Genomic DNA, 22,921 nt, shown 5'->3' on the forward strand with positions numbered 1-22,921 from the left:
CCAGTAACCACCACTCAGGTGCACCCTCTTCCCTCAGCTTCTGCTGGGCTTCAGCGCTACTGGTATCAGCCCAGCATGCACAGCTGGGTGAGAAACTCAGAAAGCAAGGACAGGCTCAAGGCTCTTGTTGGAGACACCAAAACAGAGAACCAGGAGGTGCTGCTGACTCCTGATGTCTCTGCTATTCAGACTTGGCCTCTCTCAGACCTGTCCAACTCACCTCCAGGGCTGAGCAAAGACCACTTCTTGCTGTGTGTGGAGCCCTGGGCTGGACCAGAGCTGCTAAGGGTCAGCACAACTCATCCCCTAAGCCACACTAACTGTGCCAGCAGCTCTGGGATGCCCAGGTGCCAGCATCCAGGACCCAGCTTGTGTTACACTGCAGCCATTTCTCACTCCCAGAAGCTTAGAAATAAACCCCACAGATTTTCACCACCAGCACTGCTGAGCCCAGAGCAGCTGGGGGCTCTGCAGACCCTGCCCTTCCCTGCTTCCCAAGCACTGCTGCCCAGGAGGCTGCTCTCACAGTGGGCAGTGGTGTCAAGGTGCCAGTGCCCTGTAGCTAAGTTGGCAATGCCATCTAGTGCATAGAGAGAGAAACAGCAGTGACCAAGGGCTGCCAGGTGTACACAGCACCAGATGTGCAGTCCAGATGTGGCCTCAGGCAGGGCAATGGAGCTGGTGATGGCACCAAGCTCCAGTTGCAACCCGTGGGTACCACTGCCCTTGACTGTGCTTGCAGCCCTTGAGATGAAGGTCTCTGCAGGCTGACAACACACAGACTCCTGGAATGGCTTTGGATGGAAGGGGCCTTAAAGATCATCCAGCTCCAACCCCCTGCCATGGGCAGGGACACCTCCCACCAGCCCAGCTTGCTCAAGGCTTCATCCACCCTGGCCTTGAACACCTCCAGGGAGGGGACATCCACAGCCTCCCTGGGCAACCTGTGCCAGTGTCTCACCACCCTCACTCTAAACAATTTCTTCCTCATCTCCAGTCTCAATCTCTTGTCTTCCAGCTCAAAGCCATTGCCCTTCATCCTGTGCCTTGTAAATGACCCTCCCCAGCTCTCCTGTAGCCCCTTCAGGTACTGGAAGGCTGCCCTAAGGTCTCCCTTGGAGCCTTCTCTTCTCCAGGCTCAACAGCCCCAACTCCCTCAGCCTGTCCCCACAGGGGAGGTTCTCCAGCCTCTGATCATCTTGGTGACCTCCTCTGGAGCCTCTCCAGCAGCTCCAGGTCCTTCTTGTGCTGTGGGCCCCAGAGCTGGAGGCAGTGTTGCAGGTGGGGTGTGAGCAGAACAGAGCAGAGGGGCAGAATCCCCTCCCTGTGCTGCTGCTCTCCATGCTCTGGATGCAGCTCAGCACACAGCTGCCTGCTGGGCTGCCAGCGACCATTGCCGGTTCCTGGTGAGCCTGCCCTGGATTTTTTCCCCCACCAACAAAAGCCTGCTCTTATCCAGAAACCCCCAACTGTCCTGGGGAGGGAGGAGAAGTCCTCCCCTTTCACCAAAGGCTTGCACTCAAACCGTCCCAGCTTCAGTAGCCTGCGGGCTCTGCAGCTGAAGGTTTTGGCTCCCTGGCGTCACTGAATGTAGAACATTCTCCCCTCAGAAACATCTTCATTTGCTTGGTTGTTGTTTGGTTTTTTTTTTTTTCTCATGCAAGGCAAACACTTTCTCACTAACAAGAAACATTTTGCTTCCACAGGAACAAAGGGTGACAAAGGCAGCAAAAGGTTTCCTTGCATGGGGAGAGATTTCTCTGACGCAGACTGAGATCTTTTGCATCTTGGGTTGGGGTTTTTGTGTTTTTTGTTTTGGTTTGTTTCTTTTCCAAGTCCTTATTTCCTCTCATTTAAAGACAAAAAAAACCCAAATCTCTTCAGGCTGATTATGATTTTCTTCTTGTGTAACTTTGCTGTAATTCCACCAGTGATTGGAAACATTATTACTTCTTTTTTTGTTATTATTCCTTTTTTTTTTTAATTCTTTGTTTTTATTTTTATTATTTTGTTAGTATTTTTTATTCTTTGTTTTTATTCTTTTTTTATTCTTTGTTTTTATTCTTTTTTTATTCTTTGTTTTTATTCTTTTTTTATTCTTTTTAATTATTTTTAATTATTTTTATTCTTTTTTATTCCTTTTTTATTCTTTTTTTATATTTTTTAAATTTTTAAATTTTTTATTATTTTAAATTTTAAAAATTATTTTTAAATTATTTTTAAATTTTTTAATTCCTTTTTTAATCTTTTAAATGTTTTATTCTTTTTATTTCTTTTTTATTCCTTTTTTATTATTTTTTATTCATTTAATTTTTTAAATTCTTTTTTAATTCTTTAAAAAAAAAGAATTCTTTTTAAAATTATTTTTTATTATATTTTTTATCCTTTTTTTTAAATGGAAAATAAAATGGCTTTTTAAAAGTTTGGGTTTTTTTAACCAGAAAAAGGCTACGTCTGTCACCAAGAATGTGTGACCTCTACAAGCAAAATATTTCAACAGCTATTGAAAACAGATATTTGGTTAAGAAAAAAAAAAAGGATAAGTTTAGGAACTTTGTGTTCTGTTGAGGGTCCATTTCTAGCTTGGTAAGACACAGCTCTGCCTCCAGCTGCTTTCCAAAGTGGTTCTTCGACCTGATTTTAAAGGAGAAAAGTTGTTTGGTAATTGTTTTTCTTTTTTTTTTTTTTTCCTTAAAGCCTTCCAATTTTTTCCATACCCCTAACAAAATGTTCAAGACTGTTCCTCATTACAAAGCCTTTTGCCTTACAAGCCCTTAATACATTTAATAGGCACAAAAGGTCAGAGGAGAAGGGGAAATTGGTCTACCTGGGCTTGATTTAGGAATAGTTTAATAGAGAGCCCAGGTTCACCCCACTCATCATCACTGAAGGTTGTGGGTCTAAGAGCCAGGCTGGCTTCCCACTGAGTTATCATAGAGTCATAGAATTGCTTTGGTTGGAAAAGGCTTCTAAGGTCATCAAGTCCAACTGTCAACCCAACACCACCCTGGCCATCAAACCATGTCCCACAGTGCCATGGCCACACATTTAGAATCATAGAATCAGTCAGGGTTGGAAGGGACCTCAAGGATCAGCCAGTTCCAACCCCACTGCCATGGCCAGGGACACCTCACACTACATCAGCCTGGCCAGAGCCTCATCCAGCCTGGCTGCAAACACCTCCAGGGATGGGACCTCAACCACCTCCCTGGACAACCCATTCCAGGCTCTCACCACTCTCATGGGGAAGAACTTCCTCATGTCCAGTCTGAATCTCCCCACTTCCAGATTTGTTCCACTCCCCCCAGTCCTATCACTACCTGATAGCCTAAAAAGTCCCTCCCCAGCTTTCTTGGAGCCCCCTTCAGATCCTGGAAGGCCACAAGAAGGTCACCTCAGAGCCTTCTCTTCTCCAGACTGAACAACCCCAACTCTTTCAGTCTTTCCTCATAGGAGAGGTGCTCCAGCCCTCTGCTCATCCTGGTGGCCCTTCTCTGGACACCTTCCAGCATGTCCAGATCCCTCTTGTAATAGAGGCTCCAGAACTGGATGCAGTACTCCAGGTGTGGTCTGAGCAGAGTGGAGCAGAGGGGCAGAATCCCCTCCCTGGCCCTGCTGGCCACACTTCTCTTGATGCAGCCCAGGATCTGGTTGGCTCTCTGGGCTGCAAGTGCACATTGACAGCTTCTGTTGAGCTTCTCATCTACCAGCACCCCCAAGTCCCTCTCCTCAGGGCTGCTCTCCAGCCAGCCCCTGCCCAGCCTGGATTTGTGCTTGGGATTGCCTCGACCCAGATGCAGGACCTTGCACTTGGTCTTGTTGAACCTCCTGAGGATGGCTTGTGCTCAGCTCTGCAGCCTGTCCAGGTCCCTCTGGATGGATCCCTTCCCTCCAGCTGTCTGCTGCACCACACAGCTTGGTGTCATCAGCAAACCTGCTGAGGGTGCACTCAATGCCTCTGTCCATGGCACTGACAAAGATATTGAACAAGACACCTCCAGGGATGGGGACTCCACCACCTCCCTGGGCAGCCTGTTCCAATCCCTCACCACTCTTGCAGCAAAGACATTTTTTCCTAATCTCCAACCTAACCTTCCCCTGGCACAATTCCAGGCCCTTTCCTCCCCTTCTATCACTTGTCATTAGGGAGATGAGACCAGCTCCTACCTCACTCCAACCTCCCTTCCAGGCAGTTTGCAGACAGAATTATCAGAATGCTGTGGAGGGTGTGCTGAAAGGGTTACATCCACCTTGGTCATGCAAGAACCACCAAATCCTCTCTGCAGATGAAACTGTAGGGGCTGGATGAAGCAGGACTGGAGCAGGTTCCTTCCAACTGCTGCTGGAGTCAGCAGGAGCTGCTCCACAGGCTTGGAGCTAAGTCAGGGCTTAAGTAGCAACTGGAAGGCTAAAAGCTTGTGGGATCAGGCCTTAAACCAACAGCTCCTGGCCGAGTACAGCCTCAGACAATGTCTAAAATAACCAATATCATCAGGGGCCTGCATGTTAAAATAAATGAGAATCAATAATGTTAACAGCCATTAATTCTTGCTAACAGAAGCACTGCCTCAGAAGCAGAGTTAATAAACTCAGCTAGACCACTGCCACCATCCACCTCTTGAAAAGATCCAAACCAGTTAAATATTGACCACATTCCTTTGAAATTAAGGAGTATTTCCTTGGGACTTAAGCATTGATCTGGGCTGAGCCCTGCTTGACATCTGGAGCAGTTAAAATAGCAACCTGAACAGCAGCCTCAAGTCTGCCACCAGTTCTGGGAAGCAAACCTAAGCCTACTTGTAACTTGTGGGCTCTCCTTAAAGCCACTCCTCTGTCTCAGTGCTGGAGAGCCATAACTCACCACCCACAGACTGCTGCTGATGCTGAGGTTAAGCTCCAGGGCTGCTTCCATGCTCCTCAAAATCCTCATCTTCCTGGAAGAGGAAAGGCACCTTGCAGAGAGCCCTGATCCTCACTCCTGCAGTGGAGGCATCATCTCCCTGCTTACAGGCATCCAGGGAGGTTGGGTTCATTGCCCCCTGCAGTGCTTGGGGGCAGAGTGGCTGGAAACTGCCCAGCAGAGAAAGCTTTGGGGGTGCTGGGTGACAGCAGCTGAAGGTGAGCCAGGGGGTGGCCAGGTGGCCAAGAAGGGCACCAGCAGCCTGGCCTGGATCAGCAATGGTGTGGCCAGCAGGAACAGGGCAGGGATTGTCCCCCTGTGCTCAGAACTGGGGAGGCCACACCTTGAGTTCTGGCTTCAATTTGGGGTCCCTCACTCCAAGGAGAAGGGCAACACAGCTTGGGAAGGGTCTGGAGATTAGGGCTGGGGAGGAGCAGCAGAGACTACATTGCTCTCTACAGCTCCCTGAAAGGAGGTTGGAGTGAGGTGGGGGTTGGGCTCTTCTCCCCAGTAACAAGTGACAGGACCAGAGGAAATGGCCTCAAGTTGCAGCAGGAGAGGTTCAGGTTGGACATTAGAAGAAACTTCTTTCCTGAGAGGGTTCTCCAAGACTGGAACAGGCTGCCCAGGGAGGTGGGTGAATCCCCACCACTGGAGCTGTTTAAATGCTCTCTAGATGCAGTGCCCAGCAGAGTGAAAGAAGGGACAGGAAATAAATAGGTGGCAGAGATGTAGCTCAAGTGCTGCCCATGGCACCCATCTGATGCCTCCTTTGTATTTCTACCCATTACCTCTTGGCCCCACACTACTGGGAGCCCCTGGGTAAGCCTCAGTCTCACCCCTTGCCATGGCTGTACCAACGTGATGGAAAACATCCTCAAGGAAGGGCATCACAGAACCACAGAATGCCAGGGGCTGGAAGGGACCTCCAAAGCTCATCCAGTCCAACCCCCCTGCCAGAGCAGGGGCACCTAGAGCAGCTCACACAGAACACATCCAGGTGCATTTTGAATATCCCCAGAGAGGGAGACTCCACAACCCCCCTGGGCAGCCTGTTCCAGTATTCTGTCACCCTCACTGTGAAATAATTCTTCCTCCTGTTTCCATGGAACTTCCTATGCCTCTTTTCCTACCTCTTTTCTAATGGCTAGCCATGCCCTCTGTGGAAGAGCATGCTGGCACCAGGCAACCAAAGGGCAGCTCTGCCCACCCACCATCCCCAAGCTTCCCAGGGACCTCATCCCCATCCCTCTGGTCAGCACCAGGCTCCTCAGCAGCTGTGCAGAGCCCAGCCCTCCACACCTCCTCCACAGGGGCAAGCAGGGGGGATCCTGGGGCTGGCTGATAACAGACCAGCTGAGCTATCTGCTGGATCTACCTTAGCCCTTGGGCTAGGAAGCCAAAATGTCAGAACTACTCAGCACACAAGACACAGGGAACAGGACAAGCCTAATTCATCTGGCTAATTCTTTTCAGAAAAGGAGGCTCCAGAAGACTTCTACTAAAGACAAGAGCTCCTTTGTAACAGAGACTCTGCCAGCCCCTGGCTAGCTGAGAGCCTTTGTTCTCCTCCCTAAGCACTGGTTCCCAACTGACATAGAATCATGGAATCACAGAATGTTAGGGGTTGGAAGGGACCTCTGCAGATCATCCAGTCCAACCCCCCTGCCAGAGCAGGGTCACCTAGGGCAGGGCACACACAGGAACACATCCAAATGGGGCTTGAAAGTCTCCAGAGAAGGAGACTCCACAGCCTTTGTGAGCAGCCTGCTCCAGGGCTCTGTCACCCTGCTCAGACCTGCAAGTCCCACCACTGTTTTGCAGCAACAAATTCTTACTGAGTACTGAAGTGCTCTGAATGCACAACCAAGCCAAGAATGGCAATAATGAATAAACACTGATTATGTATTTGAACTTTTTTCCCAATTTTGGAATTATTTTTTTTTCCTCTCCATTTTTTCCTATGGGAAAAGCACAAGCAGCAAAGCTACAACACCCCCAGCCAAAGTGTCCACTTGCCCCAAGACATGGAGGCACTGGAGGCTCTCAGAAGTCAGTGCCTTACCCCCTCCTCTGGGACATTTAACCTAAAGTGCCCTCCAGTAAGCACTGTGAGCTGTGCTGGGGGACAGGAAATTCAGAGCAAACAACAGTCACAGAATCACAGAAACATTCAGGTTGGAAAAGAGCCTCAGGAGCACCAAGTCCTACCATTAACCCTGCTCTGCAAGGCTCACCCCTAAACCATAGCCCCAAGCACCACATCCAAACCACCTTTAAACACAGCCAGGCTTGGGGACTCCACCACCTCCCTGGGCAGCACATTCCAATCCCTGACCACTCTTGCCATGAAAAAATGTTTCCTACTGTCCAGTCTAAACCTACCCAGTGGAAGCTTGAGGCCATTCCCTCTTGTTCTATCACTAATGACCTGTGAGAAGAGACCAGCAGCAGCCTCTCCACAAGGTTCTTTCAGGCAGTTGTAGACATCTACACAGGACTGTCCAGGTGACAACCACTTCTTCTCTCACTCCACCATCCCATGCATCTATTGGGATGCCAAGCTCCTCACCTGCAAACAGGGCAGGGTGCTCACTCCCCCCAAATGAGAGGAGTGTTGTGAAGAGACATGCATTGAAAGGTGCTTCCAGAGCCCAGACACACACACACAGAGAATCATGGAATCAGAGAATGCATCAGCCTCAAAGGTCATCTTGTCCACCTCCCCTGCAGTCAGCAGGGACATCTCCAACTAGATCAGGCTGCCCAGGGCACCATCAAGTTTGACCTTGAATGTTTCCACACACTGGGCTTCCACCACCTCCCTGGGCAACTTGATCCATTGTCTCATCACCCTCATAGTGAAGAACAACTTCTTCATGTCCAGCCTAAATCTATCATGCTTCAGTTTCCATGTCCCTTATCTACATCACAGAATCATTAAGACTGGAAAAAAACCTCTAAAGTCATCAAGTCCCACCTTCTACCCAACACCACCATGCCCATTAAGCCATGTCCCCAAGTGCCATGGCCACAGGTTTCTTGAACACCTTCAGGGATGGGGACTCCACCACCTCCCTGGGCAGCCTCTTGCAATCCCTGACCACCTTTCCAGCAAAGACATTTTTCCTAATCTCCAACCTAACCCTCCCCTGGCACAATTCCAGGCCATTTCCCCTTGTCCTGCCACTTGTTACTCAGGAGAAGACACTCACACCCACCTGGCTCCAACTTCCTTTCAGGGAGCTGCAGAGAGCAATGATGTCTCCCTTTAGCCTCCCCTTCTCCAGGCTGAACACTCCCAATTCCCTCAGCTGTTCCTCACCAGCCCTGTTCTCCAGATCCTCCACCCAGGGAATGCAGGGGCAAGGGGAAGAGTGAACCAGGGGCGGCAGCAGCATGGCTCCCTGGGCAGCCTGTTGCAATGCCTGACCACTCTCAGTAAAGAAATTCTTCCTACTGCCCAACCTCAACCTTCCCTGGCACAGCTTGAGGCCATTCCCTCTTATCCTGTTGTTAGTGACTTGGGAGCAGAGAGAAATCTGAGTAAATCTCTGTCCCCACAAATACTTCCACCAGGGGCACTCCTACCGAGGCAGCAATAAAAGAAAAAAAGAAGGGGGTGGAGAGGAAAGGCTCTTGGTTAAACCTGAAGTTTTTCTACTGCAGCAGCCCAAGAGTCCCTGGAAATGTACTGAAAAGCCTCCTGTAAGGCTTTAATCATCCTCAGGTCTGCTTCTTGCACAAGGCAGCCAGCACGTGTGTGGCACTGGCACGGGGGCAATGGCCTCGACAGGGACCACCATTAGCTTGAAAAAAAAAAAAAGGGTGAGGGTTGGGCTGTTGTTTCAGTTACCTCTCCCTGGGGCTCCATCCCTGGTGTTATTGGTGCTGCCAAATGGGGTTTTCAGCAAGGCTGGTCTGAAGAAGGCTTTGCTTATGGGCTGCCAAAGCAGCACTTCCAACCCGCTCGGCTCCCCAGACGAAACAATTCCGCCCCAAAATAACGCTCAGTCCTTCCCACCAGAGAAGGGAAAAGCAAACAAAACAAAAGAAGCCTGGCCAGTTCCTCCCCTGCCAAGTTTTCAGGCAGGCCTTTGGTTTTTATGGCTGAGCTTTACAAAGCCCTGAAGGAGAAAAAAAAAAAAAAAAAGAAAAGCAGGTTACACGTTGGAGCTTACACGTTGGAAGACCAACAACCACCACCACACAATAGGGCTGCCAGCAACCACCAGCAACTGCATTCCACCTTGCTAATCCTGAATGGTTTTCCCCTTCTCGGGAAGGAAAGAGGAGATGCTTGAAGTCCTGCGAACATCCTCACCGCGATCTCCACGCAAACACAGCCAGCAGGCAATTACCAGGCCCAGCCATTGTGCGGCTGACAATAGCTTCTCAAGCCCCAAACAAATCCCCTCCACCTCCTCCAAGGTTTGAAGGCTCATTAGCAGAAATCAGTAAGCCAATTAACGAGGGCTTTAGCATGCTGATTTGCATCAGATCCCGGGGATTAATGGCACAGGTGGAGAGGACAAGGTGGCAGGACATGCAGGGAAGAGGAAGAGCTATGCAGTGGGATTGCATTGCCACAGTAAATGAAAGAAGGGCATTGGGCACCCCAGATTTCAGGATGGGGATGAAGCTGCTCCCATTTAGCTCCTCTGTGGCCATCAAGGAGGCAGAGGTATGAGCTGGCTGCTGAAATGGCTGTCAAGGTGAGGCAGGTTTGCTGCTGTGAATTTGAAGAGCTGCTTTTAAAATAAATAAATAAAATTTTAAAAGTTGCTTTGATGGTTACAGCAAGGTCTAGGGGCAGGTAAACACAGATGGCTTCCAGGGGAGACCTCCAAGCTCCATGGGTCAGACACGTTCCTGCTCTATTCCTGCTGAGACATAGAACCAGAGAATTGTTTTGGTTGGAAAAGACCTTCAAAATCACCCAGTCCAACCATTCTCTAACGCTACCAAGGCTGGTGCTAAACCATGGCCTCAGCACCACATCTCTGCCTCTGCCTCTTTCAAACCCCTCCAGGGGTGGGGATTCAACCTGTGCCAGGCTTTGAGAACCCTATCAGGGAAGACATTTTTGTCTAATGTCCAACCTAAACCTTCCCTGTTGCAACCTGAGGCCATTTCCTCTCATCATATCACTTGTTACCAGGTGGAAGAGCCCAACCCTCAGCTGGCTCCAACCTTCTTTCAGGTGTTGTAGAGAACAAGAGGGTCTCCCTTCAGCCTCCTTTCGTGTTCAGGGGGCCACCAAAGTGCCACCATTGCACAGTCTCTAACCATCGAGTACCTTGCAGCTGCCTTAAACCCTTAAATCACAGCTACTTGTGGGAAGATGCCATGAAGCACAGCACTACAAAATCATTTGGGATAGGGACTGCAACTCCCAGCCCAGGGGACACAGGCAGGAGGCATGGACAGTGCTGACCCTGTGGGGGCTCCTGCCTGCAAGTCACCCCCCATAGCAGCTTAGGTCAACACAAATGCCTGGGCAGGATTGCAAAGGTCCTGCATTAATCTTCATCCCACTCCTATTTATTTATTTACTTATCTATCTATCTATCTACATATTTATTTCTTTATTTATATCTAGTTCTTTATTTATATCTATTTATTTATATTTAGTTATTTCTATTTCTACTACATATTTATTCCTTTATTTATATCTAGCTATCTATTTATTTCTATTTATCTATTTAGTTCTTTATTTCTATCTCTAGCTACCTATTTCTATTTATTTACTTCTTTAGTTCTATTTACTTCTTTAGTTCTATTTACTTCTTTAGTTCTATTTACTTCTTTAGTTCTATTTACTTCTTTAGTTCTATTTACTTCTTTAGTTCTATTTATTTATTTCTATCTCTATTTTATTTATTTTTTATTTATTTATATCTATTTAGTTCTTTATTTCTATCTATTTCTACTACATATTTATTCCTTTATTTATATCTATCTATTTCTATTTATCTATTTATTTCTTTATTCCTATCTCTATCTACCTATTTTATTTATTTATTTCTATTTATTTATATCTATCTATTTAGTTCTTTATTTCTATTTCTACTACATATTTATTCCTTTATTTATATCTATTTATTTCTATTTATCTATTTATTTCTTTATTCCTATCTCTATCTACCTATTTTATTTATTTCTATTTATTTATATCTATTTAGTTCTTTATTTCTAATATATATTTATTTCTTTATTTCTATCTAGCTATCTATTTATTTATTTCTATTTATTTATATCTCTACATATTTATTTCTTTATTTGTATCTATTTATTTATATGTATCTATCTATTTAGTTCTTCATTTTTATCTAGCTATTTATTTCTATTTCTATCTACCTATTTTTTTCTTTATATCTATTTATTTCTATCTATGGCTTTCTACCTCTCTGTCTGTCTGTCTCTCTCTCTATCTATAAGTTGCTATGAGCCTTTGATGGCAGGAGGAGAAGCAGCAGAGGGCAGGCCACACTCCTGCCAGCCCTGCAGGTACCACAGTATTGACTTATGGACCTCTGTAGATAAGTGGCCGTTGGTCATCCCATCAGGCACAGACTTGAAGCAGCAGCACTCTGCCATTCTCCTGGACACTCTGGCTTCTAACGAGAAAGAAAATCAGCAGCATTCCAAGAAAACCCCAAAGTGCAAGTTATTTTCTTCCAACAAGCCACCAAAAGAGGTGCATTCATCTAGGCTTGGGTTTCCTGCAGTAGCCATAGCCAGCAGCTTCCACACACAGTCCTTGGTCCTCAGGGTCTCCAGGATGCTGGAGGTCCTGCAGCAGCAGGACCTGGGCATCTGACCCTCCTAGATATGGAGAAGGCTGAGGGAGCTGAGGTTGTTCAGTCTTCAGAAGAGACGGTTGAGGGGAGACCTCATCACCTTCAACAACTGCCTCAAAGGAAGCTGGAGCCAGGTGGGCTTCTTTCCACCTAGACTGGAGCTTGCTAAGTCAGGGTGCTGCTCTGGTCCCCCTGGGCAAGAGGAAGAACCCCCACACACAGTGAGAGCAGGACCTGGAGGTTCTGAATGCCTCCATGCAGGGGCTGGTGGGTGGGGAGCTTCTCCCCAACACCCCAGGATGACATTTTAAACTCTACAGGGCAAAGCCTGAATGGTCATAAGAGTTGAATACAAGCCTGATGAGGATCAGCTGAGGGAACTTGGGGTGGTTTAGTTTTCAGAGCAGAAGGCTGAGGGGAGACCTAATTACCCTCTAGGACTGCCTCAAAGGAGGATGGAGCCAGGTGGGGTTGATCTCTTCTCACATGCAACAAGTGACAGGACAAGGGGAAACAGCCTCAAGTTGTGCCAAGGGAGGTTCAGGTTGGATATGAGGAGAAATATCTTCCCATCAAGGGTCCTCAGGCAGTGTCCCAGGCTGCCCAGGGAGATGGTGCAGTCCCCATCCCTGGAGGTGTTTAAAGCTGCATGGATGTGGTGCTGAGGGATGCGGGTTAGTGGCAGAGGCTTAGCAGCAGTGGTGGATTGTGAGCTCTGGGTGAGCTTGGACTTGATGATCCCAAAGGTCTCTTCCAACCTCAGCAGCTCTCTGGTTGTATGTGCCACCACTGTGTGCTGCTTCTGAGGACAAGAAGAAATGCTGTGGGTTTGTGCTGGCAGGTGAGGGCAGCAGGCCCGACACCAGCTCCCACTGCTCTGTTTCCTGCCATCACCACGAGGGGGCACTGCCAGTCACACAGAGGCTGCCCAGAGGTGGGAGGGAAGAAGGTGGCTTTAAGGGCAGGGTGACAAAGAGGTGCAGTGATGGTGTGGGACACATGATAATGAAAAGCATCCAAACAGACTGAAGGGATTTTGATGTGCCTTGCTTCAATGTGTCCAGCATATTTCTCTCAAGAGAAAGGAACCAGGAGCACACCCAGACCTCTTAGCTGGTCCAGCAAGTCTTAGATACAGCTAAAGCAATTAGAGGACAGAGATGGAAACTCCACCACCACCAGGTCTCTAGGAAATGACCAATGGACCAAGAGGTTGCACCTTCGGACTTAACCACAAGGGTGGTGGAACACTGGAACAGGTTGCCCAGGGAGATGGTTGGGGCCCCATCCCTGGAGAGATTCAAGGTGAGGCTTGACAGTGCTCCTCTAGGCAACCTGATCTGGTTGAGGATGTCCCTGCTGACTGCAGAGGGGGTTGAACTGGATGACCTTCGGGGGTCCCTTCCAACCCAGACCATTCTGTGATTCTATGACTCCATGATACTAACTTGCCCCTGTGGACAAAAGCCAGGCCGGCTATGTCCAGGGCTAGGAGCAGGAGCCTGCCCTGATCATTTCTCCCAACTTGTGACCACACCACCCACCAGAGCAGAAAGAGACTCTGCCATGATGTGCTCTGCTTTTCTCCCTTCACTGGTACCCAAAGTGTGCTCTGGAGGCTGCTCCTCTGGAGGAAGCCAGAGCAGAGCAGTCTGTGTGCAAGGTTGTGACAGCAGAGCTGCAGATGTTTCAGGAGAAGCAGAGAGCAGTTGGAGCAGGTCCTTTCCAGGGCTGTTACTTTTTGATTCCAACTCTTCGGGAGACATCACCTCACCCACTGCCAACACCACCACCTTTTGGGTTTATTTTGCATCTGAAGCTTGTTACCAAGTCGCAGAATGCATCAGGTTGGAAGGGACCCTTGAAGGGCATCTTCTCCAACCTCCCTGCAGTCAGCAGGGACATCTCCAACTAGATCAGGCTGCCCAGGACACAACAAGTTTGACTTTGAATGGCTCCAGGGATGGTGCCCCTGCCACTTCTCTGGGCAACCTGTTCAGGATTTCACCATTCTCACTGTGCAGAACTTCCTCCTGATGTCCAACCTTAATCTCCCCTGCTCCAGTTTCAAACAATTGTCCCTTGTCCTATCCTCACAGGCCCTTCTGAACAGTCCCTCCCCAGCCTGCCTGCAGGTCCCCTTCCGATACTGAAACACAATTCTTAAGGCCTCCCCAGAGCCTTCTCTTCTCCAGGCTGAACAGCCCCAACTCTCTCAGCTTGCCTCCATAAGGGAGGTTTTCCAGCCCTCTGATCATCTTGGTGGCCTCCTTTGGAGCCAGTCCAACAGGTCCATGTCCTTCTTGTGGTGTCCCTTTATCTGGACACTACTCCAGGTGAGGTTTCACCAGAACAGAGGGGCAGGATCCTCTCTCTCCATCTCTGGCCACACTGCTTTGGATGCAGCCCAGGCTGCCATTGACCTTCTGGGTTGCCAGTGCCCATTGCTGGCTCCTGTCCAGCTTCTCATCCACCAGCACCCCCAAGTCCTTTTCTGCAGGGCTGCTCTCAATCTCACCATCCCCCAGCCCAGGCTGGTAATCAGGATTGCCCTCACCTTGCACTTTGAACCTCCTGAGTTTCACCTGAGCCCACTTCTCATCCTATTCTTCACTCTCATCATCCACGGCACTCGACTTGGTGTCATCAGCAAAACTTGCTGGGGGTGCCTCAAATCTCTTTGTCTATAGCCTTGGTGACATTAATCATCAATTCTATGTCTGGAAATTGCTCCTTAAATCCAGCTGGTCATGGTGGTGGCCACCTGAAATGAAATCCATCCTGGAAGGGAGGGAGCTCTTGCCTTCCTGGCAGTCAGCAGCACGCCTCCTTCCCTGCTCGTCTGGTTTGGTTTACAAGCTCATGTCAGAGAGCCAATTTCACACACAAACACAAAATAAAAGCAGGAAGAGAACTTTTGATCATCCCACATCGATGTTTACTCTTGTTTCCTGTAGCCCCAGGTGACAAATCTGTTGTCCTTCAGACAGCAGAGGACGGTTGGGGCTGTTAGCAAAGTCAACCCCCCCGACGTGGAAGGTCTTTTGGCTTGGTGGTGGCTTGTACCAAACTAAGGAATAATAATTACTAAGCAATTAGTTGTAAAATGATAAATATAAATTCAGAAACCTTTTTCTTTTCCTTTTCCTTTTTTTTTTTTGTCTGAGCAGAAACTCTGGAAAGCAGGAGAATTTACAAGCAAGTTTCTTACATATGAACAACTGAGGCCAAGAGGTTGAAGTCAGCCCTTCCGAACACAAGGGCTTTTGTTCCACCATTCTCTGAGCTCTGAAGAAGTTTAATTAATTAATTATTTTATTTATTTATTTTCATTTTCTTTTCTTTTATTATTATTATTTTTCCCCTTTCATTTAACTTTGCTGGCCTGCCAGCTGGGTAGAAGCCAGAAGGGTTTATCCAGTCAGACCTTACTGCGATATATTTACAAGGGGACTGCATCTAAAGGTTTTTAGTTTCTTTTCAGGCTTTAAAAATTCAAATGGCTTAGAACCATTTAAATTAACTAAAAAAAAAAAAAAAAGAAAAGGGGAGGGGGGAGTGGAGGGGGCAATCAGAAAAGAAAACAAAAAAAATGCCATGAAACCAAACAAATCAGGAAAAGTCATGGAAACCATCAGCAATATTTAATTCAGAAAATTTCTCTTTGTTAAGGGAACTTTAAGCTGAAAGAAAACAGCTGGATGTAGTTCAACCCTCTAAATTAAAACCAATTCTAACAAGGTCTATAGGGATAACTCTTTCAGCTACATATTGGAGACCAGATTCACTTCTACCAAGTAAATGTAATAGCACTCAAAGCTAGAAAGGAAATTCCTCAGAACTGAGGTAGTTTCTAAGTATCAGCACATTTTCCAGTTCCTCACAAGGCAACTTAGCTATTTACAATCCACTTTCTTTCTTTCTTTCCTTTCCCACACATAAATTTATAACTTTGCAATTTTATGGTTCCATGATTTATTTTCTAAAGAAAAATAATCTAGCCAGAATATCCTTAACTCTACTAACCATCATGTCTTAATAAATAACTGGGCTACTTCTAGTAAAATTAAGCCTCCAGGATTGTTTAGAACCAGCCAAGAATACTCCCTTTTCTCTTTATAGCTTTGCAGAAATTTGGTGTGAAAACAAAATAAAAAAAAAAAAACAAACACCAAAAAAAGTTGAATATAAGGCTGACCCTGAGCTAACAATTAATGCTTCAATATAAAAATAGAAAATCATCCTTACAACACCAGGGTGGAACAGAGCAAACCCTCTCCCTTCTGGATTGCTCTTCTGGCCAGATCCTGGCATCCAGCCAGACCTAAAGGCTACCTAAAGCAGGAGGAGATGTGCAGAATTCATTTTTTGAGTCTTTCCAAAGACTTTGCTTTTCCCTAAAACCTCTTTTTAAAAAAAAAAAAAATATATTTCATCTCTTTTCTTAAAAATAGACATTTCTTTTATTCAGGAGTTGCTGTTCACCACACCACCATTCCAGCTGCAAAGCACAGGGGGCAGAGAGACAGGAGAGTGTCTTGCGCAGTGCCAATAAGCTCCATTTGCTGGGCATCAGCTCCCAGGAGACCAAACAAACCAAAGAGCAGGTGTCCTCAGCCCTTGCAGCTCCTGCTCCAGCCTGCCCACCACGGTGCCATGGCGTGCTGCCTGCTGCTCCTTCCCTTTTGCTGCCCATCGGAGGAGGAAAACTCTTGCAAAACCAAACCAAATGCCCTCTTGCCATCCCTCCCACAAAGTATTCCTTAAAAACTGGAGGGGTGAGGGGGTGGAGAGGGGAAAGAAAATAATGAAAACAAAGAATCCAGCATTCATCTAAGAAATTTGCAGACCAGACACATGTTGGCACAGGGAGCTGCGAGGTGACAAGTCGCTTCCCACCGAGCAAATTTAATGCCTTATGTCCACGGGGGATGCACGTCAGGAAATGACCTACAGGAGTTACAGCTAATTGCAAGGATCCCAGGAAACAGAGGACAGCACTTCTTGGCCTCTGCACAACTGGAATTCCCTCTTGTCTCTTCCAATTTCCCCCAAACCTCCTGTAAAGGAAAACCCAACCTGCTCCTGGCATCGCCCCACCCTGCACAAAGGGGGCGCTTGGCACACGGAGCAGCTCTGCCTTCCCCTTCTGTGTTACCACATGATAAAGGCAAAGGACTCTTCCACTTCTTTCCAGATAAGGCAACTAAACATAAAGTGTGGCTACATGGGAAGTTCCCTACATGAAAGGTGTTCTCTGCTCCTTGGGCAAGTCATTATTTTTCTCCCCAGAAGAGAACATGATAAATAAAACCTGCTTCTGTACAGATAAGTTCTCATCTCAGAAACGCTTCCTTGTTACAGGTCAAGAGAAGACCCTGGGGTTGTTGGTTGGGGTTTCGTGTGGGTTTGGTGGGGTTGTTTTTAGTTATTGTTGTTGAAGGGAAAATGGTAAAAGAAAACACAACTGAAAGAAAAAAAAAGGAAAAAAAAAAGGAAAAAACCCCCACAACAACAAAACAAACCAAAAGTGATAAAGACAACAAACACAGAGCTAACTACAGGCTTGTATATACATTTTGTTCTTCACCTCTACCATGGGCTCTTGGTGAATGGGACAAGACTGGTTGGTTGCAGTCCTCGTTCCTGTTATTCCCAAAGGGGACAAAACCCAAACCAACCAACCAACCAAACAAAAAAACCCCACCCCAACAAAACCCAAAATAATAGCTCAGTATTTTTAAACCCCAGTGGCAACATAGTAAAAACTGTACACTGCTGTCCATTAACTTAAAACAAAACAGAACAAAAAAAAAAAAGAGAAAAAAAATAAAAGCAAAGTCCCTAGATGGTAGAAAAGTGAAAGCAGGTTGCCTTCTAACTTCGAAGAATAAAAGTCTTTTTTGTTTGCTTGTTTTGTGTTTTTTTCCTTCTCTTCCTTCCCCCCCTGTGCCTAGGCTGCACAATTATCTCCATAGTCTCTGCAGGGCCAAGAAGAAAAGGCTGAGGAGCAAGGCTGGGGTGGGCAAGGAGCCGCTGGGGGCGGAGGAGGAGGAGGAGGCGTTGGCGGTTTTGTCGCTCTTGCTGGAGCTGCCGCTGACCTCGGTGGCGTTGAACTCGAACTCCGGGGAGCACTGCTGCAGCTCGCAGCCGCTGCCGCTCTCCTCCCCGCTGCTCTCCTCACCTGCGGGGCACAGACACACCTGATGGACTTGCTGCGGCAACCCAGGGGTGGAAAGCAAGGGTGGGGCTTGGTTGACGTTAAGTGGAGAACTGGGGAATGGTTTGGGTTGGAAGGGACCTTTCCTTCCTAGATGTGTTCATAGAATGGTTTGGGTTGGAAGGGACCTTTCCTTCCTAGATGTGTTCATAGAATGGATTGGGTTGGAAGGGACCTTTCCTTCCTAGATGTGTTCATAGAATGGATTGGGTTGGAAGGGACCTTTCCTTCCTAGATGTGTTCATAGAATGGATTGGGTTGGAAGGGACCTTTCCTTCCTAGATGTGTTCATAGAATGGATTGGGTTGGAAGGGACCTTTCCTTCCTAGATGTGTTCATAGAATGGATTGGGTTGGAAGGGACCTTTCCTTCCTAGATGTGTTCATAGAATGGATTGCGTTGGAAGGGACCTTTCGTTCCTAGATGTGTTCATAGAATGGTTTGGGTTGGAAGGGACCTTTCCTTCCTAGATGTGTTCATAGAATGGATTGGGTTGGAAGGGACCTTTCCTTCCTAGATGTGTTCATAGAATGGTTTGGGTTGGAAGGGACCTTTCCTTCCTAGATGTGTTCATAGAATGGATTGGGTTGGAAAGGACCTTTCGTTCCTAGATGTGTTCATAGAATGGATTGGGTTGGAAGGGACCTTTCCTTCCTAGATGTGTTCATAGAATGGATTGGGTTGGAAGGGACCTTTCGTTCCTAGATGTGTTCATAGAATGGGTTGGGTTGGAAGGGACCTTTCCTTCCTAGATGTGTTCATAGAATGGATTGGGTTGGAAGGGACCTTTCGTTCCTAGATGCATTCATAGAATGGGTTGGGTTGGAAGGGACCTTTCCTTCCTAGATGTGTTCATAGAATGGATTGGGTTGGAAGGGACCTTTCCTTCCTAGATGTGTTCATAGAATGGATTGGGTTGGAAGGGACCTTTCCTTCCTAGATGTGTTCATAGAATGGATTGGGTTGGAAGGGACCTTTCCTTCCTAGATGTGTTCATAGAACGGATTGGGTTGGAAGGGACCTTTCGTTCCTAGATGTGTTCATAAAACAGATTGGGTTGGAAGGGACCGTTCATTTAAAGAATGGGTTGGATTGGGAGGGACCTTTCATTCGTAGAATGGGTTGGGTTGGAAGGGACCTTTCATTGATAGAATGGGTTGGGTTGGAAGGGACCTTAAACATCATCCAGTTCCAACCCCCCTGCCATAGGCAGAAACACCTCCCACCAGCCCAGCTTGCTCAAGTCCTCATCCAACCTGGCCTTGAATACCACCAGGGAGGGGACATCCACAACCTCCCTGGTCAACCTGTTCCAGTGTCTCCCCACCCTCACCAGAAAGAATTTCTTCCTAATGTCCAGTCACAATCTCTCCTCTTCCAGCACAAAGCCATTGTCCCTCATCATGTCACTACAAGTACCTCCCTGGCTCTCCTTTACCCCCCTTCAGGTACTGGAAGGTAGCTCTAAGGTCTCCCAGGAGCCTTCTCTTCTCTTAAAGAATTCTGACCATCTAGTTACAACCCTCTGCCATGGTCCCACTAGTCCAGGTTGCTCAGGACCTCATCCAACCTGGCCTTGAACACCTCCAGGAAGGGACCATCCACAACCTCCCTGGGATCATTTATGAGATGTAAGCATGAGTTCATCAAAACAGACTTGGTCAGCAGATTGAGGGAGGTGCTTGTACCCCTTTGCTCCCACCCCACTGGAGTACTGAGTCCAGCTCTTGAGTCCCCAGCATAAGAAAGAGCTCTTTGGAGCAAGAACATGAAGATGATCAGAGGGCTGGGGGACAGGCTGAGAGTGTTGGGGCTGTTCAAATTGGAGAAGGCTCCAGAGAGACCTTAGAGCAGCCTTCCAGTTCCTGAAGGGGGCTTATAAGAAAGCTGAGGACAGTCTTTTGAGCAGGGCCTGTTGTGACAGGACAAGGGGTGATGGTTTGAAACTAGAAGAGGGAGATTCAGACTGGAGAGAAGGAAGTCGTGGTTTACACTGAGGATGGTGAGACACTGGCCCAGGGAGCTGGCAGAAGCCCCATCTCTGGATACATTCTGGGTCAGCCTGGAGAGGGCTCTGGGCAAGCTGATCAAGCTAAAGGTGACCTTGCTGACTGCAGGGGTAGGGCTGGAGAAGATGACATTTAAAGGCCTCTTCCAAGCCAAACCATTCCATGGGAACAACCTTCCTCACACAGCCTGTTGGAGCCGCCAGCTCCTACCCTCGTTCCAAACATGCTGAAGCTTCTCCAGGAACCATGGGTTAGCAGGAAATGCAATTCCAAAGGGGGGAAAAAGCAGCAGCAGGAGGCTGAGGAGAAGACCAGACGTACTTATGTCAATGAAGTCGACGTCGTTCCCGCTGTAGGCGTTCTTCAGCTTGTTGGTCATCACCCGCAGGGCCATGATTTGCCGGCGGATCACCATGTCTGGCTTGGTGATGTCAACTTCTACCTCTGGGTTGTTCACCTGGTTTGCTAAGCCATTGCCAGTCACTGCAAAGTCGTACCTGAAAAGGAACCATTCCTGCTGGTACCACAGCTGCAGCGGGTCCTGCACCTAAGGGTGACAACGCAGCTGCTCGGCAATGCCACCCCCACCCCCTGTGCCCAGCCTGGGGGATACCCCTGAGCCCAATGCCATCCCCTCCACGTGCTGACCCTCACAGAGCCCTCCTTTCAGCTTCTTACCCCATCTGCCCTCCCTGCAAGCTGAGCAGCATGTGAAATTAAACACTGTGCTCCTCCAGCCTGTTCTTCCCAGCCTGAAAAGAGAAGGTCTGGGCCCTGTAATAACAATGATGGCTTACAACAGCTTCAATCAGCTCGCTGCAGGCAGCAGAGCAAACCAACCTGCTGAGGTGCCCTCCTGCCCAATGAGATGACACTTCTGGGAAAACAACCTCTGAGGCCAGACTTATCCCAGGGAAACCTTGGGGGTGACTTTTGGAGGCAGGAGTGTCATTGTGGCTTTGCATAACGCAGCTTAACCACCAAGCTGAGGTACTCAATATGTACTTCCGACCAAGGAGACATGAGATGCACATGACACTAAGCTGGGAGGGAATGTTGGTCTGCTGGAGGGTAGGTAGGAAGGCTCTGCAGAGGGGCTTGGACAGGCTGGATCAATGGGCTGAGGTCAATTGTATCAGATTCAACAAGGCCAAGTTCTGAGTCCTGCACTTGGGTCACAAAAACCCCTGAATGTTCCAGGCTTGAGGCAGAATGGCTAGAAACTGCCCAGCAGAGAAAAACCTTGGGGTGCTGGTCAAAAGCCAGCTGAACATGTGCCCAGGTGGCCAAGAAGGCCACCAACATCCTGGCCTGGATCAGCAATAGTGTGACCAGCAGGATTGGGACAGTAATTGTCCACACCGCAAGGCCACAACTGAGTCCTGGGTTCAGTTTTGGGGCCCTCCCTCCAAGAAGGACATTGAGGTGCTGGAGCAGGTCCAGAGAAGGGCAGCAAAGTTGGGAAAGAGTCTGGAGAACAGGGCTGGGGAGGACCAGCTGAGGGAACTGAAGAAGAGGACACTGAGGGGAGACTTTCGGGCTCTCTACAGCTCCCTGAAAGGAGGTTGAGTGAGGTGGATGTTGGACTCTTCTCCCTAGTAACAAGGGATAAAATGAGAGGAAATGGCTTCAAGTTGCACCAGGGGAGGTTTAGGTTGGATGCTAGGAGACGATTCTTTCCTGAAAAGATTTTTAAAGCCTGTCACAGGCTGCCCAGGGAGGTGGTTGAATCCCCATCCCTGGAGGTGTTTGAAAGAGGCAGAGTTGTGGTGCTGGCTTAGCAGCAGACTAGGTAGAGATAGAGAACGGTCAGACTGGATGATCTTAAAGGTCTTTTCCAAGGAAAACAATTCTATGAATCCCTCACAATCCCAGCAGGAGAAACCAGTGAAGCTGCAGACAAGCTAACATAACCCCATGCATGGGAGTGCAGACTAGCACAGCTGCCCAGCCCCAGCAGGTTTGTGTCCTCAGCTCCCAGCACTTGTATGTAGAGAGGCTGAGCAACAAAACACGCTGGAATATGTCTTCTGTCACAGGTGTTTGGAGTATACCTTTCAGAGCAGGGAATGATGCTGTTTTCCCTCCTCTGATTACCTGACTTGCAAGAAAAAAATCACTGTGTAACAGCTGGGAACATCACTGCTCTTAGCTGTGATGCCAACACCAGCATCACCAGAGGGAGAAAAGGAGACCAGGCAGTCAGATAGATACAAGCACACATCTGAACACAGAACTGTTGAGGTTGAAAGAGACCTTTTTGATCATCAAGTCCAGAACTCACAATCCACCACTGCTGCTAAGCCACTGCCTCTGTACTACATCCACACAGCTTGTAAACACCTCCAGGGGTGGTGACTCCACACTTCCCTGGGCAGCCTGGGACAGTGCCTGACCACTCCTTCAGTAAAGAATTTTTCCTAATATCCAACCTAAACCTCTTCTGGCATAACCTGAGACTGTTTCCCCTTGTCCTGGCACTTGTTGCATGTGAGAAGAGACCAACCCCACCTGGCTCCAACCTCCTTTGAGGCAGTTGTAGGGAGTGATGTGGTCTCCCCTCAGTCTCCTCTTCTGAAGACTCAACAACTCCAGTTCCCTCAGCTGTTCCTCACCAGCCCTGTTCTCCAGACCCTTCACCCAGGAAAAGGCAGGAGGGGGAGAGGCAGAGTGACCCAGGGGGCAGCAGCATGGCCAAACCTGCTCTTGGCACTCCCGTTCCAGCACTCGTTCTCGTTGACACTGCCCACAGACATCTTTTCATCATTGCAAATGTTGCCAGGGAGAGATGACCAGAATTTTTTGGCTTGTTTTAGCTTCTCTTTCACATCAGTAACCTATTAAAGTTAAAAAACAAAACAAAAACAAAACCAAACCAAAACAAAACCAAAAGAAACATAGAAGACATAATCCAGAACACCAAATGCTCATTAAAAGTCAGGCTGGAAAGGTATTTTTTATCACAACAGACGTGGATAGGGCCAGATCT

At 48.0% G+C, this 22,921-nt stretch overlaps 1 protein-coding gene across 1 annotated transcript in view; it reads right to left on the reverse strand.

Annotated features, from left to right (window-relative positions):
* Positions 1 to 17,669: 17,669 nt before the first annotated feature.
* Positions 17,670 to 22,921, reverse strand: part of GPC4 (glypican 4) — a 107,492-nt gene continuing 102,240 nt past the window's right edge. Inside the window, exons 7-9 of the mRNA XM_054388620.1 lie at positions 22,633 to 22,769; positions 20,254 to 20,429; positions 17,670 to 17,887 (exon numbers count right to left, since the gene is read on the reverse strand). Of these exons, the coding sequence (XP_054244595.1) occupies positions 17,670 to 17,887; positions 20,254 to 20,429; positions 22,633 to 22,769 (531 nt within the window). The remainder of the gene's footprint in view (positions 17,888 to 20,253; positions 20,430 to 22,632; positions 22,770 to 22,921) is intronic.

This window comes from Indicator indicator, chromosome 17 (genome assembly GCF_027791375.1).
Source record: "Indicator indicator isolate 239-I01 chromosome 17, UM_Iind_1.1, whole genome shotgun sequence".
Taxonomy (NCBI): Eukaryota; Metazoa; Chordata; class Aves; order Piciformes; family Indicatoridae; genus Indicator; species Indicator indicator.